Source organism: Ylistrum balloti, unplaced genomic scaffold, assembly GCF_031769215.1.
Source record: "Ylistrum balloti isolate Yb309-2 unplaced genomic scaffold, AGI_CSIRO_Ybal_v1 Utg369626, whole genome shotgun sequence".
Classification (NCBI taxonomy): Eukaryota; Metazoa; Mollusca; class Bivalvia; order Pectinida; family Pectinidae; genus Ylistrum; species Ylistrum balloti.
This window is the reverse complement of record NW_026781894.1, coordinates 965854-982710: the sequence shown is the minus strand read 5'-3', so window position 1 is coordinate 982710 and position 16857 is coordinate 965854. Positions and strand designations below refer to the sequence as shown.

Below are 16857 nucleotides of genomic sequence, written 5' to 3'. Positions count from 1 at the left end.
GATATCACACTTCGAGCGTCACAAAGAAATATAGTATTACAACGGTACCTGAGTTGTTCTGTAGTCTTTACCAACCTTTAAATATCCTAAAATACCTTTGTAAAACTTGAGACACAAATTAAGTAGTAGTTAAGCATGAAAAAATAGTTGGTTATATTTGGGGCAAGATGTCAGAAATAATTTTTTTAAAAAACATGCCTCTCATGAGAACGTGACATTACTTGCTTGGATTGACTTAATTTTACAAGGAAGAACTCGTCGATGAAGCAAAAAACGTTTTACCTTCCGAATCACCGGGTCCATTTTTTCCTATGCCTTTTTCGTGGGTTTTCGTGTAAATTTTTACGTTGTTTCCGTTTTGCCCTAGTTTTATGGAAACTGAGTTTAGTTTATTTTCATATTGTCATGTTTTTATGCTCCTGTTATATCTGGAAAATCGTGATGTATTTCCGGTTCAAACTGTCTGATATTGTTATGTCTTATACTCAAATCAAATTTTTCTCTTTTTTTCTCACTCAAGTTACTGTTTCTTTGATTAACAATTAACTCTCGTCAGGTATTTTGGGTGTCGCGATGAAGGATCAGCAACAAAAACAACCTGTCTATTCCAAGGAACTGGAGTCACAACTTCGCGACAATATGTTTAAAGGCTATGAAGTATTGCAGCGTCCAAGAGAGTTGGTGCTGATCAATGTCTCTCTCAGTATACTCACTATTAATGACATGGTAAGTGGTGCTGTGTCTTCATTTAAACGTGTATTCATTTGATTTAATCTTATGCATTGAACTGCCATACTGTTCATAATTTTTCAATGACGTATTTTTGCATTTTGCCTTTAGCCATTAATGTCCAAAATCTGAATAGTGTCGTGCTGATGTTCTAAGAATCAATAACTATAATTCATTGTCGTACAAATTACCATGATCAATTTTATGTTGGCTACATATACAATTGACGAATTATCATGATTGTTCCTTGGTTCGTGTGTTATGGCTATTTCAGTATATCGCCCGCTATTGTTACGTGTAATCAGTGGTTACTAATGTTTTTCTTTCAAATATTGACTCAGATCTTTTATTAAAAGAAATGGTTGTAAGAGGTGACAAAGTATTGTATTCTAAGTACTGTCACAGTATGCACTCAAACTAGTATGATGCAAAAAATAATTGACATTTTTGTTTTCACTGTTTAAATGACCTTGCATTCAAAAATTCAAAGTATTTTGCAAATGCATGTATTTTTCCAGAGCATCAAAGACCAGACTTTATCGATGACCGGTTACCTTTCACTGGTATGTCCATAATAGTTATACGTGTATTTATCAGAGATATACAAAAATAACCTTAAATGTATGAAGAAATCCTAAGATAAAAAAATCCATCAAATGCATAATGTGAAAAATATAATGATATTTATTGAAACACATATCAGTGAATAAATTTATTTGAGCTAAATGCAAAAATGGAAATTGGTTTAGACAATGGCTTAATTTAGTCCGTTGAAGTTAGGATTTGTTTGATTGGAAAAGTAAATGATATTTTCGTACAAAATATTTTGATTTGTAAATTCTATTTCATTAATATACAATATGATAGTATTACTTGTGTATGTTTTTAACAATCCCACGCAGGCATGGCTTGACGAACGTCTAGCGTGGTATGAGGACTCAACTTATGACGCAATCAAATATATGTTCAGCACGGAGACCTATGTTTGGCGCCCTGCCCTCCTAATTGACAACGCGTGAGTGAGGAAGATTTTGTTTATAATGTAACTGATGGAAATCGGAATGCTCCATCCTCCTTCTGCATCTTTTGGCAAAACCAAAACTAAAATTCATGGAACAAGTACCAAACAAATTCATCAGTCATATTATCTTTTTTTTAACAAACTTTGGTTTTTCTTTGATCATCCATCAGACAAAAATGCTCTTGAAATATATCCGCTAACGAAGCACAATAAATCTTAAAATGTAACTCCAACAAGATGTCAATAATGCCTCCTTAAACATGCAGCCATCACTGGACTGACACTGTTTCAATCCATTTAAGGTATAATATGCCATCCCCATTCCAAAATAGTTTGAAAACTAACAGTAATGCAATTATTACAATACCAACAAAATGAAATAAAAACTAAGATCTGCACATTTTTGCTTGGAGCAAACCCTCACATGTACTTTCACCAATCTAAAAGCTCCTTTGAACTATTGGTGACGAGTTCCGACCACTTTTAAGACAGGCTTTCAATAAAGTCTGTTCGTCATGTCTGCCTCTGGTGGCACTGGTATTTTCACTAAAGAAGATCGATACAGCAACGAAAATCTTAGAGCAGATTTATCTAGCAATCACCAGGTTTTTTTCAAATGGATATACGGATTGGTGTATCGTTCTGTATAGAAATATCCAGTGAAGAAAGGAGACAATATCATGTGACATATGATTTTTTTTATTTGTGATATTGCAATTTAAGATGATCCCTGAATGGAGAATATTTATCGACATCCTGACATTACCGACAAAGTCAGAGAAAAGTTACTAGGAATACATTAAAATGATAGCCATCCTACTCTCCGCCTCACATCTCGATGAAACATATGAGTCGAATTCGAGGTTGGTCATGACTTGCCAATGAATATATCAGGCGTTAGATCATGAAAATTAACCAATGGAAATTGTCGTTATATAAGCATTATATTATAATCTTGAACTAGCCACAGAACAATTGTTTACTTACCATCTGTTCTTACCTAATTGTTTGTTATGTCCCAAACGTAAAGTTCATTACACCACGAATTCATGTCGAACGCTTTTCTCACCTTCATGCCGTCCATATATATATATGCAAACACCTGAAACCTATTTTCTTGATCTAGTCCTACTATAATGGCACACTCATATTATCTCAATTTCATTTTAGTGATAAACTGGACCTAACAAAATACTCCTTCTACCAATTTGGATTATTTTATTCCAATTGACAAATCACAAAGATGATAAGTGTAAAACCTCAGTAAACATTTTCCTGATTTTGATATTGTCACTGCTTTAAGTTATTCATTCATTTGTATTTGTACATAGGGTATATGGTATATCTGTCATCAGTGATGTAAACACCCCAATGAGGATAAAAGACAAGGGTATTGTTACATGGACGCCTGCCGATATCTACACTGTGTCTTGTGAGTCCAACATCATGTATTATCCTCTCGACATCCAGACCTGCACATTATCACTCACATCATGGGCGTACACAAGCAATGAAATCAGTCTCGATTTTGAAACCAACCCTGTATATCTTGATTCCTATATACCAAATGGAGAATGGGAGCTCATTTCTACATTCGGACTTATTACAGGAAGTCGGTCGAAAGGTGACAATAGTTTTTCAAATGTCAAATTTTCAATCATTCTGAGACGTCGCCCTCTCTTCCATGTTCTGAACACTCTGTTTCCTGTAGCGTTGATGGCTGTGCTGAGTGCCATGGTATTCAAACTTCCTGTAGAATCCGGAGAGAAGATAGGATTTGCCTTGACCGTTCTCCTGGCGTACGCTGTTTATTTGACATTGATTTCCGACAACATTCCTAGTACATCGGTCTCCGTTTGTTACTTATGTGAGTTGCATAAAGACGATCATATATGTTAACTATGTAGTTTATATCAGAAAGGAGAGGATAGGTTTTTGATTCATAAACCATAACCATTTTATTTAAATAGATAAATTCATGCTACATAAATATTATAATGTGATAGAAAGTATTTTTATTAGATGACATTACGCTAGCATTGCCAGAACAAAAGAAATTGTGAAGATTTTTTTTTTTTTTTTTTTTTTGCATCTTACGCAATGTAGGTGAACTTCATTTTAGCAATTTCGATTTATAAGTTAGTTTCTGTTTAATTATTGACTTCGATATATCAATATCATATTTGCGTATGCATGTCTGTTTCACAGCTATCTACCTCAGCTTGATCTTGACATACGGAACACTATCCGTCCTGTGTACTATCTTGGTGATAAACTTCCACTCGCGGACGGTTGAAGAGGACATACCGAACTGGATGAAGCGTGTCACCGTTTGCATCTTCATGCCACTAGCCTTCTGGAAAGGCAGCTGTATTTCTGGTGGGTGCTGCAAAAAGAAAGTGGAACCAAATAATGCAAGGACTATACAAGTTGTGTCAGGTATGTTCATGTGTAAATCTTATTGTCGATGTCAGCTTTCTTGAAAATACATCTAGATTTCTAGACCGTTTCACTTTTCGTAAAATAAATGTATAAAATCCATAAATGATTGATATACCTTCTTTTACACATATATTACAATGCATAAATTACATACGTTTTAGTTGCCCTGTTGAAAATATTTTTGATTTAATTTGTTAGATAAGATTAAGACAAGCATCAGTTGATCCAATGAATATTACTTTTGATGTCAGGTCAATTCCTCTTTTCTTTCAACTGACGAGATTCCATGATCTTTTAACTGCAAGAGTACAGTGCTTCAGCACAACTATCTGCAAACAGAACTGGTTGGCTTTTGTAATTGATCTTGGATTGATGTTGCCGAAATATTTAAAGATATTTTATAACACTTTGATTACATATGTAAGAGAGTGAATAAACTTGTATTGTATTCTCCACAGTATCCAGAATAAAGGTGAATGTATCTGCCGATGAGAAATGTCCAGAAATCGCGCCAGATTACGATACCAATTCAGAGGAAAGCATTGATGATCGTCTCACCTGGCAAATCCTCTCAAATATCCTTGACGCAATGTTCTTCAACGTCTTCATGTGGATTATTGTTCTAACCTCAATCGTTTTCTTCGCCATTCTGGCAGGCGAATACGCCAATATATAGACGTGTAGCGTTATTAGCAGTTAGATGCCATATTGTATTAACACCATTTCAAGCTTAGGATACCGAATCTTGCACTATTCAACGAAATCAGAAAACGGTCTTTTGCTTTTAATAATAGATACATCCGTTTTACAATTATTATGAGTATCACGTCAGGTTTTGACGTAACCTGTCCGGTTTAGTCTCGATAACACGTTTTTGCTGACCAAAATGACGACATGTCATTATTATGGATAAAGGATGCTGAACACTGTGTTAACGAAAATGGATTTGTCGTGACCAGATTGCGACTGCTTTATCCATATACAATGTGGCTGGATTGATAAGGGTAGATAATGGGATAAGACATTAAATATTCGTTGGATTAATGCGGCTGTATAGTCCGATAACAAAATTAGCAGGATTAACGAGACTAATTTAGCACAGATAGAGCTAGATAGTGTGATCACCAAACAAGGGATAAATGGGTTAACAGGGCTAGATAGTGTGATAACCAGATAAGTGGTGGCTGGATTAACTACGCTGCAGTAGTGTGATAACCAAATAAGTGGTTACTGGATAAACAAGTCATAAGTAATGAGTGAATTAACCAGGGTAGACAGTGTCACTGTTGCTAAGGGCCATAAATTAGTGGCGACTTAAGTGATAACCACCAGAGCAGTGGTTACTTCCAAACGTGTGATTATTGTGACATAGAAATTATGATGATTCACCTTGTGAGAGTGGATGGAGAAACAACCAGACACGGTGTGGTTGCAGCAATAATACTAGATCCTGAGTTAGCATATTAATGGCAGATTAATTGAGAAATTAAATGACGAGGTCAGTGAGGGCCGATTTACCGAGGAAAAACTATGAGACCACGATATGAGTGTTCGTTTGATTACCTTAGTTGGATGATGATGATGATGATGATGATGCAACCAGAATACTAGTGGTTGGATTTCCGAGACTGAATGGTGAAAAATTAAATAAATTGCTGGATAACCGAGGCTTAATGGTGGGATAATCAGTCAATGGCTTCTGCAGAATTTTTTTTAATGATACGAGAACCATGTTTGTGAAGATTGATTATTGTCTGAGTTATCGCAGATTGATGTGTGGCATTCTGCATTCTGTTATTAGTGAAAGACCCATTATCGAGATTGGACAAGATTAACGGAACGTTCCAAATATCAATCACATCAAATGGCAATATTAAATGCATTTGCTGTCCTCTTGATGGCCAGCTTGTCTGATTTAGTAATTATTTTTGCCATAAAGATGATTTTTTTCGAATCATGATTCATGTAAATAAGATTAATCTTAGTATGTAGAGTTAATCTATTCTCTCTCTGTAGGTATGGTCAGCATCATACTATTACTGCATAATGATAGACGTGCTTCTTGTCTCTTGAAAAGAAATCTTCCAGATACTACTTAAGTGTTCAAGCATTATTGTATTCCATGCCATATTAAATCATGTTATTCAAACAATGTGTTTACATTATGGTACAAACTATTTTACTAGTTAATTAGATATGTAATGCGGAAACACAATTGACCATGTCTATTTGTATTTACTATTATTATATTACTGATTCTAGATAGAAGTAATCGGTAATAATATTTTATACAGTGTTTTCATGTATTATTTCATAGTTTATTATTCTAGCCTTTATTTTGAACATTGAACAAAATATTAGATTGAAACTATTTGTACTCCATATTGTTTGGAAAAATAATGTTTTTTTAACATTAAAGATATCTAACGTGAATGCGGATCCATTGCTGGTAAGCAAGTGTGTTAGCTTGTATATTTTTACATCCTTCAGACCAAGCGCTGCGGATATCAAGATATATTCTCGGTGCACAATAAAATCGATAGTTTCACTAGAAACAATCTCTTCATGGCGAATCGACATATAAACTAAAAGTTAAGATAAAACAAAGTTGAAATATTTTCTACCATGATGTACGTATAATGACATGATGCAAAATAAGCAATGCCGATTGAATATTCAGAAACGCCCTTTAAAAATATCTAGAGAAGTGGGGCATTTCGAATTTCATGTCAGGACAATGCAGTAGTAAAAAATCCATTATATTAGATACCGTAACTGTTCAAGTTGAAAGTTATATATAAGCTAAGTAATTGAATACAAGAAAGTTTCGACTAGTGTATAAGACGGTTAAAAGGGTTGCTCTCCGATTTAAAATCAGATATGGTAAACAATAGCATTGGATACTTAGTTTTGAAAAGACCTACCACTGAAACGGTGTGATAGCTACTGTAGATTCAAAGATGACAAAGACACGTGAAAATGTCATTTCTACATTGGTAAACTTGTATTTATGTTATACGATGTCGCCTTACGAAGGATATTACTTTTTTCATAGTTCTATTGAATCATAACAGAATATATATTTACAGATTACTATGAAAGTAATACTATCTATAAAATCTAATGATATCTTTTTAAGTTTTGACCAATCGGATCTGTGTTTTCTATTAAATTAATTAAAAATGGCCTACTAAATTTTCACTAAATCTTCGCTGTGTATGCTGCGGTCTTTCTTCAAATTCTTATCTTGTTACAGTTCAAAATGACATTACTTCATAACGTCATAACCATCCGATATCAAACAATATGATAACGTTTCCCGCCCCTTCTTCGAACAAAGGCGCGTTTGGTGTTTGAATCGAATTTATTACTTTTGCCATCCAATGCTTTCCTGTTGAATATGTTTTATTCATACGGTAGAAAACGTGCTTCATACTCGTAAAAAAGTCTGTCGTATTCATGAAATATATATAATGTGAAATGGAAACCATTAAATATCCTCTCTATGTATGTTTTAGATAAATGAATATGTTACAGTGAATAAAATGTTAAAACTTATAAACCATTCATGAAATGAAATATTTTAACAAATAATGAACTGCTCTGATTTCAACAAACAAAACCAATATAGCACTTAACCTAAATTATCAAAAAAGAGTTTATTGGGTTCTAGTATTATACAGACCAAACAAGTACAAAAAAATATATGTGGTATAATTTTCATTTTCAGTGGTGGCCTAAAAGACAAATACTCTACACTTTGTCCCTTTTTCAGTCAAAGAGTAAGTATACAGAAAATCAATAGGTCACAGACAAAAAGCAAAACGACAAGTCGTTTAAGAAAAGATTAAAATAAGTATACTTTTCAAATCTCTTTTTTGTAGTATTATTTTTATAACGTGTCAACACAAATGTCTTTATAATACCTTGAAATACGAGATGTCACGATTTTCATTCAGTGATATGTATAAAGCCTTTGCAATCTAGAGAACAAATGGGGTCGATAGAGTTGAACAAACAACAAATAAGTGACCCTCGAAGTTCACAATACCACATTCACACGCCGAAGAAGAGTTTACATATATTAAAAAGCTTATAAAATCGTTAAGTAGTGCCACCTTTGAAGCCAAATTGTATCATATCTCTCTATCTAACTGCCTCTATCTAATTATGTTGAAGAACACGTTCTGAAAGAGAAAATCTACTCAACACTTTATCTAGCATCATTCCTATCAATACACTTAGTAATAGATTATCATATATCACAATACTTTCGATAAGAATATTTTCTATTTTGTTTGACCCGTTGGTTTCCCTCTATAAATTATCTTAGTTAAGGAAAAACAAATATAAACCGGGAAAGTGAATATCTGATACGGGGAAAAGTACCGAAGGATTGTTTATTAAGAATTCTGTATTCTCAATGATAAACGAAATGTTCAAAGTAAACTTTACTCCGGGTCGAACATGAAATCCTACTTTGATATGATGGTTCATTGGGGTGGAATCCAATTAAAGCCTGATACGTATTGTCTATGGGAACCTATTGTAATGTTAGATGAAAGGAACCGAGAAGTGTACCGTTTATAACGATCGAATCATAATTGGTTCATTATAATCTACCAGCTATACCTGTTATAACAACAGTGCAATAACAGTATCACAGAGCAAAACTAAATGTTGGGTTGTCATGTCATCTCACGAGTTAACACTTATGTTTCTGGAGTTTAATCAGTGTCAACTATTAAGTTATCATAATATCACATTCAAGCATCCATTGATATCAAAATAAGATCTTTCATTAGACTTTTGATCTTCATTTAAATATTTATAGAAATCGAGATGGCAATCATTCTCGTATTAGAAACAACAGGAAAATACCAACATGTCATGTCCTTGATATACGATTCTGGTGGGTACATGTATTGGTAAATAAATGTTTTGCTTTTGAAAGAGAAGAAGACAACAATATATTTGGGTACCGGGTATAAATGATCCATGTGACACTTTGTAAATTTTGAATATAGTATTACATTCCTGAGAAAACATGTTTCACCAAACGACATAAAATACCTTGTAATTTTCCTTAAATTGGCTTACCATTGTTCTTTGAACTCCCTTACCATTTAACCTTTCATCTACAACTATATGTTATCGGGAAATAACATGTATGATTAATGTTACAGAATTAAAGTTTGTAAGTTGCAGAAGCAGAATGCATTTCTAAATTCTGATAAATGCCCTTTCAAAATCAGATTCCTAAGTTTCAATTTTCCGCTTGCATTTTAGTATGTTGGTTCTTTTCATCGTAATCGTTCAGGGATATCGAATTTAAAGATTTAATATAAAATAAAACGTGTTTTATTTCATCTTCTATTTGTAGAATCTCACCATTTACACATTTTCAAAATTTCTACATTTCTTAATTTTCAAAATTCACCGATTTTTAAAATTTATTTGATATGTAGTGATATATTTATCAATGACGAAATGAAGATTGCAATGAAAACATTTCTAATTGTTTATGGTTTCCCTGGAAGGATACAGCAAAATTGGCGTCATAGTAATTGTTTTGGAATGTCCTTAATTAAAATTTGGTTTTCTGAACTTAGAAGTTTTGTTTTTAATCTGACTGATTAAATGAGTAAGAATTGAAAGAAAAAAGAGAAAGACAACAATATCGTTGCTAGTTCGGTTATTTGAAAAAGCAATTTTTTTAAAGGAAAGAAAAACAGATTTTTTCTCATCATTTTCCATATCGCATCATCAGCAATTTTATGAGTTACTGTTTAGAATTTAACTACATTGAGTGTATCATAAACTAATTGTAGACCCGTGATTATTTTAAACTATCAAAATGCTTGTTCAAGTAAATAATGCATAATTTCAATATGGATATAGTATTGTGATGTAATATTCATTGACATTTTAAAATAATTGTTCTCACATCTTCTTTTATTTCACCTCAACAGTATTGGCTTAAAATAACTGTTTTAAATGCTTATCATCACGATTTTTTTATAGAAAATATTAGACAAAAGATGTAGTCAGGATATATACATAAAGGAGGATAAGTGTCTCCTTTATCACTGTACACAACAACTTACTGGTCGCAATAGCTAACACCTAACTACATACCACGTGCAACACTTCAAAAACTGTCTATATGACAGGCGAACTATATTATCTTTCTCAAATTGTACTCTTTTCGATTGTGTTTTTTGAAAAAAAAAATAAAAACGGAACTCTATATAAGATAATTATAATATTTTCACACACAGTCTAATAGAGTAAAATATCTTATTCCGTCCTGGTAAATTTGTTTTCATCCGTATTGATTGTATCTATACCCTTCAGGGTTCGTTAAAGAATACAGTTCTGTATGTTATGTTCATGTGGTACTAGTATATATATTTACATTAAGTATAACTATAGAATACGGCAACTATTGACACTACAAAATACAGTTTAAATCAATGTTATTTTAAACTGTTCACTTCCATAAATCAGGAAATAAAAACACCTTTGAGTCGTCATATCTCAAAGGCATATTTTATAAACCAACTTCAATATGAAAGGAATCTTTAATCTGTAGTCTTATTAATAAGTAATCTCAGATTTGTGTTGACATAGATTCAACTATACATTAACAGAAATATATAATGTGTAGTGTAAGCTAAACATAAACAGTTCTTCTTAGGAAAATAATTACTAACAAATATTATATGATTTTTTTCCATGTACGCGCAATGTTCACTAAGGAGATGTTCATGAATATAACGAAAATGTTTCACTAACTCCCTATCACTCTGCGATTAATCAAACCTTGTGGTAAGTATTTTACTCACAAATCATGACGTTGTTGACGTCGGTGGTCATTTAGGTGAAATGAACGATGGTCCTGATTCTTTAAAGCTCGGTCAGAGAGATTTTACCAGCAACAAGTTTGAAAGTTAAAATCAAGTCAAGGATTTTCAAAGCAAAACTGACACTGTCTCAATATATCTACAGCTTTGAAGTCAGAAAGATTTCTTCCAACTGAATTAAAAGGTGCTATTGAATTGTGTGTATTTTGTACATCTCCGAAATTGCAGGTGGAGGACACTGCTGGTGAACTTTTAGTCCTGACGTTTGCCTGAACCAGCATACCACGTTCTAAGTCATTCGTACAGTGACATGGTCCCAAAGTATACATATGGGCTTGACGTTGTTTTTTTTTAATTATCAGATATGTGAAAAATAGTAAATGTATGAACTGATTGGGCAAGTGTGCCTTCTCAACTTGATTTTGACTTTTCTTTTGTCACTTTTGATCTTCTTCATTCGCCCCCTAGGCATCTCAGACAAGTCTAAGGAGAATGAAATAACTGTATGAAGTAGTGTAACTCATTGTGTGGCTATACTGTATCTAACTCTAAAGTTGTAATAAAAAGGTGCTATTCAATTTTGCGTTTTTGGCTCATATCAATTACACATTTTTACTAACCATAGCTTGTCTCTTACCAAGCATTGAACTACTGTATCCCGGTCAAACCTATCAAATATTGTCTTAGTAGGCCCGTATTCAAGACCACGACACGAACAGGTTGTATTAGTTAGTTGGGTAACGTAATTACTTCCACCAAAATTTTCCAAACACTCCTCACTCTGTGTTAAAGTTTGAGAATATGAGACTGAAGAACACTATGGTAGAAATAGCAATCGCAAAAATGAAGAGAATAAAGAAAAAATTATCCAGAATGCAGCTTATGATCTTCCAGCTAATTTCAAAACAGTCCTTTCCGACATCGTCTATATCCATTTCTTGTTGATTTGTTGTGATATCATTATCAGTAGAAATAGGGACTTTCTGCGATGGCAAGGATCCAACTTTGTTTCCTTTCTCTTCACTCCGGTTATGTTTGGTTTTACAACACTTGGGAATACAAGGCTGTTCCCACCTCACTATAACCGCCATTATTTTAGTAGCCAACCTCCATGCTTTAGGGATTTCCATTTCTTCTGGGCGAAAGTAAACGTTAAGAACGAGAATGGAGCACATAACCGCCATAGTCCCGAAAACCAGAATCATGGCAAGGTAGATAGCTAAAAGTAAAAAAAAATGTGCATATTAACAATAATATTTTTATATTTTGTATTCGCGATAGTTTCTTGTAATTACATATGGGTTTTTACAGAGGCTAGATTTTAACCTTCATTTAATGATATTGCTTACACAAGTCATAGAACAACCGGAAACAAATATCACAAGTAAAAAATCTTACATAGGTAGCAAGCCGTTAAAGAAGTACTCGGTATATTGTCGGAAATGAGCGTCAGATAAACGGCATACGCCAGAAGGACAGTCAAGGAAAATCCCATCTTCTCTCCAGAGTCAGCTGGAAGTTTGAACACCAAAGCACTAAGCACAGACATCATTGCAACAGGGAAAAGCGTGTTCAACACATGGAAGAGGGGTCGTCTCCGCATTGTTAGTGTGAATTCCACTTTGGAAAATGAATAATCGCCCCGTTGCATGGCAATACCTGAAGAAGCCGACGACGTGACCATCTCCCATTCTCCATTTTCTGAGTAGTAGGAGAAATCAATTGGTAGTATGGTGTCGATCACGAGACTGATTTCAGAACTTGTGTAAGCCCATGAACTCAAAGAGAGTGTACAAGATTGAATATCTAATGGGTAGTAGGTGATGTCAGACGAACAGGCGATTGTATATATCCCAGCAGGATTCCATGACACATAACCAGCAGATATAATTCGCATTGGGTTGTGTTTATCGTTGATGATAGAAAAGTCGTCGATTCTTAAAAGTGAAAAAACAACAAAGGAATCAAAAGATTTTGAAAGGGAAAAGAGAATTATTTGAATTAAGAGAAAACTAGAATTGCATTGCTTGGTAAATGGAGCTTTAAAATAGAAATAATATCATTTTTTTTATTATTGTTATTATTTATTTGACGTAATTATATAAGAGTCGCCTTCAAGACATACGTGTTGTCAACTACGAGGGAAGGCCTCCAGACGTATTCCTCAGTTGAAAAGAGAAATTCCACGGACGAATAATCTTGTGATGTGGAGGTGGTATCGTCCCAAGCAAGTCGCTGATCTTCCCATTTCTGTAACACAAAAACGCCCATGACAATCTCATAATGATTCAATGTAAGTTTTGTTTGCAAATTCAAAGTTCCAAATAAGAGCCTCTATTTCTCAGTGAGTTAACCACTGGCTTCTACAATGAGATAGATTCGCACGATGAATCTCTTTATGGAACTCCATGGTGATCGGCAGATGGCCCAACACCATTTTACGCATAGGTTGTCATGGCAAAACAAAAACCGAATGAATGATCGCCCAAATGCCTTAAATTACAAGGAATATTCTTGTAAATACTTCTTACCAATTCAAAATAGCCTGTTATAGACATGAACTGGTCTTTTATGTCCTGAAATGAAAGAAGACAAAATATTATATGTATGTTTTTTTCTTTATATATGACAGTTATAAGTTATCGTAAGTTATTTTGCAAAACAAGACAAAATAAATTGATGAGAAAATTTCTGTCGTATTGCTGTTTACGATGAAAATTCAATTCAAAACAAACAAGATACCTACGAAATGGTATTTGATTCAGCGAACATTGATGTGCTGCCGACAAGCTTACTTACCAGATCGTTAACAGTGAGGACAATAAAGGTCACGTGCACTGGGACATTTTTGGAAGGTCTCTGTAGTCTCTCGTAACCTGAGAACAGTTCCGTCCTTAGGCTAGATTCTAAAGCCGTTGAATAGGCAGCCGGAGAAGATGCGCCACGGACGTTTTGACAAAAAATCAAAACCAGCAAGACTGAAATATATGAACAGTACTAACCATTTACATGAAAACCCGTGTATCATATCTGTCTCGTCTTTCTGAGTCTTGAAAACTTACATTTTTGATCATATATACTCTTGAAATCCATTACTAATAATATACAGTGAAACCTCACCTAACGACCACATCAAAATTACGACCACCTATTACGGGCACTTTTTTCAGTCCCGTTTTTTCCACTATATATCTTTGTATTGTTCGCTTCAGTATTACGACCACCTCGCTATTCCGTATTACGACCACTTCTTACAGTCCCAACGACCACTTATTAACGATAATTGACCTCACAATTACTACCAAGTTCTGACCAGTGATTAAAGTTTACCTGGTGGGCAGTGAACCGCGAACATGTGTGTCGGTCACGACCATTGTTTTCGTCACGGCTTGCCGAACTTGTCATCAGGTGGCGTTACACGAAGTCAACATCATTATCAGATTAACTTGGCCTACCCGTCAGAAACCGCGTGCTAGACACGTTTTAATAGCGATCTATTGTTTGTTAATTATATATTGATAGATTGGTAGGTGTGCTGTTAAACACCTTAGAAGCCCTGCATACCCAAAAGTGAATTATGTAGTCTTTTCGGCCGATATTCCTTTGCTTGCACGCGCACACGTTGTCGAGGGTTTTTAACTGTTTTTGTAGCAATATTACACTCTCGACATCGTTTGAACAATAAAAAAAACATTTGTGTTTCAAATGTTTTACGACATATTTTCTCTGTCACAAAACTCCGTTGAACTTTATCAAGCAATTACGAAACCACGTAAACGAAAGGAGCTATCGCGATCGGTAAAAAGGACGTATGGAAGAGGAGGCTGTCCAGATCCTTAGCTCTTCGCAACATTGTGCACTGGACTCTTCTTTTCTTAAGTAAAAAGAAAAATTGTGTTGTACTGAGTGATACACTGATAGAGTTAATGTGTTTCCGAATTTATATGAAAAATGAAGCGTTGAAAGACTTTATAGTGACTTCATTACTGTTGTTACAAATACCGAGTAAATGTGTTCGTAAATTCATGTGAAATAGTTGCATATATATATATATATATATCGACGGTATGGTCCAATATTGGTTCTGGATCCTAACACACAAATGTTCGTTGGATGCGTATTACTGGGATAGATATATGATCTATGGAGTAATAGCAACAGTTCAGACAAGCGAATTGTCAAATATTCGAGGCAACCTGCCCTTTATCAAGACACAAATATTACATAAATTACATCACATACATAGAACATGTTTTTCACTCTAGACACTGAGCGTATATATTTGACCGCAACGAAAACAATTGCACGTCACACTCCGAGGAAAGTAGTTCATCGGTACATCTCGGCCACATTCTGAATGAGGAATTGTTTGATTAAAAATAAGAAATATTTTATTGTAAAAAATAATGTTAAATGTATGTTAAGTTACAATAAAAAGCATTTTGATAAAAAAAAAACCATGTATATCTATATAAAAATATAACTTTGAATATGGTCAAATAGTCCCGAAAATTGTCAACTCGTCCAAAGAACAAAAAAGCCCTATAGAATTGAAAAATGATGAATCTTTTGGTTAAAAACAAACAAGAAAATTTATTGTGAATAAATAATAAATGTATGTGTAGTTACAGTAAAAAGCAATTTGATAAAAATATTTAAATGAAAGATGTATATGATACAGGTGATATGAGAAAAACTTATTCGATATGAAATATATATTATATATATATATATATTATATATCTTAATACCTTTTATATATATATTAGATATTGATCTTTTATTGATATTCGATAGTACCAAACTTCATATCACCTGTCCGACGAGCAAGTTAGCTTATGTTATGATTCGGCGTTCGTTAACGTTTTTGACTTTTAAATGTTGTATAACCAACATGGTCAGGCTTTTAATGTTCCGTCAGTAATATGCAAAGACAAAGAGTTTTCAGTTTTATTCCAATGAACGTTCGTGTACATGTCCTTCTTCAATATATAATGGTCAAAGTAGTTTAAAAATTGTCTTATTGATAACCAACGTTAATGATAATTGTCTCATGAGAAAGTGGAGGTATTAAGTATAGCTGATTGAATAAAAAAATTAACAAAATATCCCCATTATTAGCTTCAGAATAAAAAGATAAAAAGAAATATTTATTTTGTCTTGTGTTTTTCTCTTATCTGTGCTTACAGGGCCGTGTCGAGATTTAGATTATGATGTAATTTGGATATTTCCTCATCTTTGAGAGTTAAGGAACATGAGAAAAATAAGCAGTTAAACGAAATTTGTGTGGTGAAGTAATTTCTTATTAACTTATGGTTGTGTGTTGCATGATTTGTTAAGGATCAAATGAGCATGCTTATATGAAGACAGATAAGAAATAATCAAAGACAAACAATTAACATTCTTCTGACTGGAGACACTAATTAAATACATCATAGAGTACGAACATATAAATCTAATTATTATCACTCCAGATGACATGATACGAAAGATAATAAAAAGATCAATCACTCACCTGTAAAATAAATTCGGTTCATTTTCGCAAAGTTTTCCAGAAATGTTTTCTTTCCGGTAGTAGACAGGTTGTACTTTTGTTACCTTCAATCCTGTTATTAAGAACACGTATTTTTACCTAGATATCATTGCGTTGAAATTGACAGATGTCACACCTTCTAATGTCGAAATCTACAGAGTATTCTGACAATAAACTGGCACTGAGCACGTTCTCTATGTTTCAAATCTGAAAAATGAAAGTCTTAAAATCGCAGCCAAGCCACAGAAAATGTGATCTTTCTTGAA

At 33.7% G+C, this 16857-nt stretch overlaps 2 protein-coding genes across 2 annotated transcripts; one reads left to right on the top strand and one right to left on the bottom strand.

The window, feature by feature from the left end:
• The first annotated feature begins 573 nt into the window (after window positions 1-573).
• On the top strand, window positions 574-4868 carry LOC132551310 (acetylcholine receptor subunit beta-like). The gene is made up of 6 exons (XM_060215439.1): window positions 574-726; window positions 1248-1292; window positions 1632-1744; window positions 3082-3617; window positions 3959-4189; window positions 4651-4868. The coding sequence occupies exons 1-6, from the start codon at window positions 574-576 to the stop codon at window positions 4866-4868; spliced, it is 1296 nt and encodes a 431-aa protein (XP_060071422.1).
• A 6966-nt stretch (window positions 4869-11834) lies between these two features.
• Window positions 11835-16595, bottom strand: LOC132551299 (neuronal acetylcholine receptor subunit beta-3-like). Its single transcript, XM_060215428.1, has 6 exons — window positions 16574-16595; window positions 13858-14036; window positions 13590-13634; window positions 13184-13308; window positions 12457-12995; window positions 11835-12277 (listed from the first exon to the last, which is right to left on the bottom strand). The coding sequence occupies exons 1-6, from the start codon at window positions 16593-16595 to the stop codon at window positions 11835-11837; spliced, it is 1353 nt and encodes a 450-aa protein (XP_060071411.1).
• Between the last annotated feature and the right edge of the window lie 262 nt (window positions 16596-16857).

Bases quoted from the DNA above. Each gene is read 5' to 3' on its own strand.
- LOC132551310 (XM_060215439.1), top strand. From the start codon at position 574: ATGAAGGATCAGCAACAAAAACAACCTGTCTATTCCAAGGAACTGGAG. The intron at 1,293-1,631 runs GTATGTCCATAA...AATCCCACGCAG, and splicing joins TGACCGGTTACCTTTCACTG to GCATGGCTTGACGAACGTCT. The intron at 1,745-3,081 runs GTGAGTGAGGAA...ATTTGTACATAG, and splicing joins GCCCTCCTAATTGACAACGC to GGTATATGGTATATCTGTCA.
- LOC132551299 (XM_060215428.1), bottom strand. From the start codon at position 16,595: ATGAACCGAATTTATTTTACAG. The intron at 13,309-13,589 runs GTAAGAAGTATT...TTTGTGTTACAG, and splicing joins TAACAGGCTATTTTGAATTG to AAATGGGAAGATCAGCGACT. The intron at 12,996-13,183 runs GTATGTCTTGAA...TTCACTTTTAAG, and splicing joins TCCCTCGTAGTTGACAACAC to AATCGACGACTTTTCTATCA.